The sequence below is a fragment of the Sapajus apella genome, unplaced genomic scaffold, assembly GCF_009761245.1.
Source record: "Sapajus apella isolate SASKATOON/1434 unplaced genomic scaffold, GSC_monkey_1.0 scaffold32, whole genome shotgun sequence".
Lineage (NCBI taxonomy): Eukaryota > Metazoa > Chordata > Mammalia > Primates > Cebidae > Sapajus > Sapajus apella.
The window spans coordinates 20499609-20505778 of NW_022436972.1; the positions used below are offsets into that span (position 1 = coordinate 20499609).

Below are 6170 nucleotides of genomic sequence, written 5' to 3' on the forward strand. Positions count from 1 at the left end.
CATCTATAAACTAAGGCAGGCAAATTAATCAGTTGTTTTAAACTTATCTGTGGTTGTGAACTCCTTTAGGAATCAATGAATGCTAAAGAACTTTTCCTCAGAAATGCACATATAAAACAGTCACGCAAAATTTGCCCACAATTTTGAGGTGTCCATAGACTCCCCAAAGCCCAGTACTAAATTCTAAAGTTCTATAGAAAGCTCAGGTTGGAAATTCCTAAATTAGCTTGACCTTCAAGTTACTTCTATATGTAAAATCATCATTTTAAGACTAGCCAACAAAATACTTCATCAAGATCTTAAAATGTAAATTAAAAAATATTTCAACTGAAAGAGCATGCAATTACAATAAAGATACACATACATCTATGCATCTGTATAATTTGGAGAGACAGACAAGAGTTCTTCGAACCGTAGGATACCACATTCCATGAAGATCCGCTGGAGAAATTGTGGTCTGTGGTCTAGGATTGAGGGATTCTGTTGAACCTAAAACCCAAATGTAAAAGAAGACACATTTCACACATGTGGATGTCTCACACATATGCTTACAATAATTTACATGACAACTATAAACTGTTTATTCTCGTTAGCTATCAATAGCTAGAGGGCATCAATTTTTACCAGCCTCAGCTCTCATCAAGAATACCATAAGAAATCTAAATCAGTGACAGGTGAGATTTAACACAGTAAGTGAGAATGTATGTATGTACACATATGAGTATGTACATACATACATTCCAGCTTCGTATACATATGCTCAACCCAAGGCGCCTAGCCAGTGCTTTCACTTTATAGTTTTGTAAGTTTTTTTCCCAAAAACAAGTAATACTTATATAATCTTTCCTTTTTCTCTCACCACTCCTATTCAACTTATATAACTTTTAAATATCTTCCATAAGAGCTCACTTTAAACTAATGTCTAATTTCCATGAAGTTTCTTTAAAAAAAAGAATAAACAAATTACATCAAAGAATATTTAGGAAATGAAATATAGTTTTCCTACGGAATATGCTATCTCCAGGATCCCTTCTTCAAAATAAAGTACCAAAAGAATTCCCCCCAAAAAAAGTTTAGTCAAACAAATGTGTTCAAGTACTTTAAAGCCAGAAGTTCAGCTTGTGTTCATATTTTCCCCTTTCCTGTGTAACTAAGTAGTTCGCCAGGGTAAACCATCAAAAGGCAAGTGGCTCCTGGCTGCCTCTTCCGAGGTGCAGAGCAAGCCCAGGACCAGGGCTTCTCCCGCAGCCCTCCTGCACGTCTGCCTCCATCGGTCTCCGTGGGCCTCACCTCCCCATCACTTGCTCTACATACAGAATAAAGCTGTGCTTTTTGAAGGTAGTGGGAACTGGTCTCTTCACAAGATGGACCCTCCACCGATTTGCCCTGACACCTCCTTCTACGCCATGAACATCACATCAATTAAAGCCCTCCTTTCAGAGGCTTCTCATTCTCTTACTTCCAACATATCTCAGAACCAGGAAAAAGTGATTTTGACATACTCTTTTTGTTTTTGCACCACTTCCTACCTGATTCAGAGCCTTGCTTTCCACCCCAAGTTCTATCACCATTGTGATAACACTGATAACTGCATGGATGATGAGCTGTTCATCCTTACCTTCTCAACTCCAAAGACTTTCACTTCCAACCTCACACCTCTACCGCAGAGGCAGATTTTCTGAATACGTGCAGAACTGCATTCTTACTGCTTTCTACAGACTTTCTTCTTCCTCTCAACTATTCCACCCCTCAAATTTTAAAACTTAGCATGTCACTTTGTAACCACAGCGTTCTCGAGATTTTGGTCTTCTCACCTGTTTACACAAACTACACTGCCAACCCCTCCTCCTCTGATGTCAATCACACTCCCACTTGCCCACTCCTGACCTTGCTGGCTGTTCTTTCTTGGTGGGCTCAGTTTACTCCTCTATCTCCATTTGCTCCTTAAACTTGGCTCAGTTTCTCTCCCAAGACTTCTGCTACAGTCACTCTACAGTCACTCTGTCCTAGGATGATCTTACATAAGCCCAAAGCATCAACTCTCCTCATCCTTAAACTCTAAACCAATCTTTCTCTTTACAGCTCTAGAGCAGTGCTGTCCAATAGAAATATAATGTGAATCATAAATGTAACACAGGAAAACATCATATTTTAAAAAGTAAAAAAAAATTAGCCAGGCATGATGGCATAGGCTACGTGGGAGGCTGACGTGGGAGGCTAGCTTTAAGCCCGGAAGGCAGAGGTTGCAGTACGCCAATATCGCACCACTGCACTCCAGCCTGCCCAACAGAACCAGACCCTGTCTTCAAAATAAAAAGTAAAAAGCGGCCAAGCACAGTGGCTCACGTCTGTAATTCTAGCACTCTGGGAGGTCATGGTGGGAGGACCACTTGAGGCCAGGAGTTCAAGACCCATCCTGGGCAACATAGCGAGACTCTCTGTCTATTAAAAAATAAATAAATAAAGGCCAGGTGCGGTGGCTCACACCTGTAATCCCAACACTTTGGGAGGCTGAGGCAGGCAGATCACGAGGTCAGGAGTTCAAGATCAGCCTGGCCAACATGGTAAAACCCCGTCTCTACTAAAAATACAAAAATTAGCTGGGTGTGGTAGTGTGGGCCTGTAGTCCCAGCTACTTGGGAGGTTGAGGCAGGAAAATCACTTGAACCCGGGAGGTGGAGGTTACAGTGAGCCAAGATCACACCACTGCACTCCAGCCTGGTGACACAGCGAGACTGTCTCAAAAATAAATAAATAAAAAGGCTGGGCATGGTGGCTCATGCCTGTAATCCCAGCACTTTGGGAAGCCAAAACAGGAGGATTGCTTGAGCACAGGAGTTCAAAACCAGCCTGGGCAACATAGTGAGACCTCGTCTCTTTGAAAGAAAAAGAAAGCAGAAATGGCCAGGCACAGTGGTTCACACCTGTAATCCCAACACTGCATTTTGGGAGGCCAAGGCAGGCAGATCACCTGAGGTCAGGAGTTCGAGGCCAGCCTGGTCAACATACAGTGAAACCCCATCTCTACTAAAAACCACAAAAATTAGCTGGGCATGGTGGCACACGCCTGTAGTCCCAGCTACTTGGGAAACTAAGGCAGGAGACTCACTTGAACTGAGGAGGCAGAGGTTGCAGTTAGCTGAGACTGCACCACTCTACTCCAGCCTGGGCAACAGAGTGAGACCCTCTCAAAAAAAAAAAAAAAGAAGAAGAAGAAGGATTAATTTTAGTATATTTTATTCAATCCAATATGTCTAAAATATCATTTTAACATGTAATCAATATAAAAATGACTAATAACATATTTTCCTTTTTTTTTTTTTAATTTTTCTGAGACAGAATCTCGCTCTGTCGCCTAGACTGGAGTGCAGTGGCACGATCCTGGCTCATGGCAACCTCTACCTCCTGGGTTCAAGAGATTCTCCTGCCTCAGCTTCCCAAGTAGCTGGGATTACAGGCGCATGCCACCATGTCCAGCTAACTTTTGCATCTTCAGTAGAGATGGGGTTTTGCCATGTTGGCCAGGGCGGTCTTGAACTCCTAACCTTAGGTGATCCACCCACCTCGGCCTCCCAAAGTGCTGGGATTACAGGAATGAGCCACTGCACCCAGGCTGTTTTCCATTCCCTCTATCATACTAAGTCTTGGAAATCTGGTGTGAATCTTACACAATTACAGCACATTGTTCACACTAGCCACATTTCATATGCTCAATGGTGGTGGCTACCATATTGGACAGTACAGCTTCTAGAACCATATCATACAGAACCTCTCAGTTGTTCCACATGGACCTTACTCAACCCTCACATCTGATGTGCCATCAAATTCTACTGATTCAAACTTCTAACCATAATCCTCATCTCTGTATTTCTCTCCATCCCCCCAATAACACCCTGGTTCAAACCACCTTTATTTTTCAAATGGAAAAATATAACAACTTCCTGATCAGTCTCAACAGTTCTGCCAATAAAGCCTCATTGTAATGCCAGTAATTGGTTAAAAAGTAGGCTTTAGTGGGGAAAGAGAAAACGCACAAGGCCAGGGTTGGCAAGACAGATATGTACTCTCGTCACTCCAGTACCCATAAAGAGGTATACTAGGACCAAGAGGTATACTGGGACATGGCATGGGTTCTACTGCAGAGGAGGAAATTTCAGCCCTCTGGGAGTCCTCCCTCCAATAGGGGGGTGTGATAAAATGGCTCTGTCGGATGGGCAATATCCAGCCACTTGGCAGTCTGTATTTGGTATAGCAGCTGTTTATAGAGTAGACACAGAACATCTGACGATGCCCTTCCCCTGGGGATCCTGAGGCAGCTGGGGCTCTTTCAAGCCCACGGAGTTACAGTACCCACCTTCCCAGTTATCCCATGGGGAGCTGAGCTTTAGAGCCACTCTTATAGCTGGGTGCAGAGAGGATGGCTTACTTTGCATCTGGCTTGCTGTCTAGGTCCCTAACGAGTGGCCAGGGTTATTCCTGGGACAGTTTTGCTCTTTGCATAACATTTACCCTAGTCCAAGCCATCCCATACAACTGTGTCAATATTTTACTCCAGTTCCAGACAATATGTTTACAAAATGCAAATCTGATGGTCTACTCACCATGATACACTATGCCGCTAGAAGTCCAAAGGCCATGAGACTATCACATGACATCTATCCCAATCTGGCCTATTTTAACTGCTCCTTCCCCACATACAGCGTGGGCTCAAACATACCAAACCACTTGAATTTCCCAGAATGGCCATGGTTTTCCATTCCTGCATGCCTTTCTACCTTCTATTCTATCTGTCTTAAACAACCTTAATTCACCTGGCTCTCTCACACTCTTCATAAACACATTACAGCTCTCAGATGCCACACCTCACACTGAGCCCACCTTGCTGCACTTAAGAGCTCACCTCCCTTCGTCATTTCCACGACCCTCATCCATGGTCCAAGAGCACCCTATGCAAACCATTAGCATCTCACTCACCACTGAATTCCAATCTCCCCCCATACAGGGTGGGCTCCTCAAAGGCACAAGTTGTTTTTCATGCCTGGGATAGGACAAGTCCTCAATAAAGGTTTATCAACCCAAATGAATAAATGCTGGTAGTTAAGACATCATAACATACCAGATTTTGTCAGACTATTAGACTCTCCTTCTTCTAACCGAACATCTGAAAATGAAGCTTCTGAAGGTACCTTCTTCTGCTCATCTTTCAAACTCTGTGCAATTTGCTGTACAGAGAAATCAGAAGGAACATTATCATTTTCAGCATTGTTTGGCAACATGAACGTGTTCTTTATACAAAGTAAAAATACATATATTTTTTTTTCAACTTAACATTTGGAAACAAAGTGTTCAGATGTAAGACTAGATACATTCTGAGTATCAGATATGCTTTTGTTCAACTAACTGGCCAATCCAAATAACAAACTTTTTCTTTATGGGATAATAGCTCAGTATGCTATTTTTGAAACAGATTTTTTTTACAAAATTAGCACGGACTCACTGACTAAAGAATATCATGCAGTATACAAAGGATACCAACTACTAAATTAGTTATGAAAATCCCACTAATTTACATTAATTATAAATGTGGAAATACACAGAAATGAAGACCTAACAGTCATCTAGTTACTGTCAAAAAGAATAGCCAGTCACAAAAATGAGACCATGAACTTTGGGAGTTCAGGGGCAAAAACTGGGAGGTGGGTACGACATAAAACACTATATATTGGGTACAGTGTACACTGTTTGGATGACAGATGCACTGAAATCTCAGAAATCACCACGAAAGAACTTATCTATGTAATCCAAAAACCACCTGTACTCAAAACACTACTGAAATTTAAAAATAAAAAAATTTCTAATGGCCAGAGAACTGCTTAGGAAACAGACTCCCTACCACCCAGGCCAGTCCACTTGTTCTATGTGCAGAAATTGGAAAGTACAGCTAAGCTCTAAATGGTATGCAGATGTCAAAGCCAGACCACTCTTATACCCCAGTCCCTCACCAAAAGAAAAACAAAGTAAGCATATTTACTGCAAGTGGTTACCCTTAAGTCAAAAGGCCTACCACACAAAGGAGTGCCCAGGATGCAGGCCATGTAATGACTGAATAAATATACTAAATATGCCGGGCGCGGTGGCTCAAGCCTGTAATCCCAGCACTTTGGGAGGCC

At 42.4% G+C, this 6170-nt stretch overlaps 1 protein-coding gene across 2 annotated transcripts in view; it reads right to left on the bottom strand.

Annotated features, from left to right (window-relative positions):
* The window catches only part of COG3 (component of oligomeric golgi complex 3), a 63549-nt gene that overhangs the window by 26179 nt on the left and 31200 nt on the right, over positions 1-6170 (bottom strand). For both annotated transcript variants that reach the window (XR_004273952.1, XM_032294722.1), the window contains exons 14-15: positions 5117-5222; positions 365-489 (exon numbers count right to left, since the gene is read on the bottom strand). Coding sequence is in view for 1 of the 2 variants with exons in the window: in XM_032294722.1 (XP_032150613.1) it covers positions 365-489; positions 5117-5222 (231 nt within the window). In the remaining variant the exon portion in view is untranslated. The remainder of the gene's footprint in view (positions 1-364; positions 490-5116; positions 5223-6170) is intronic.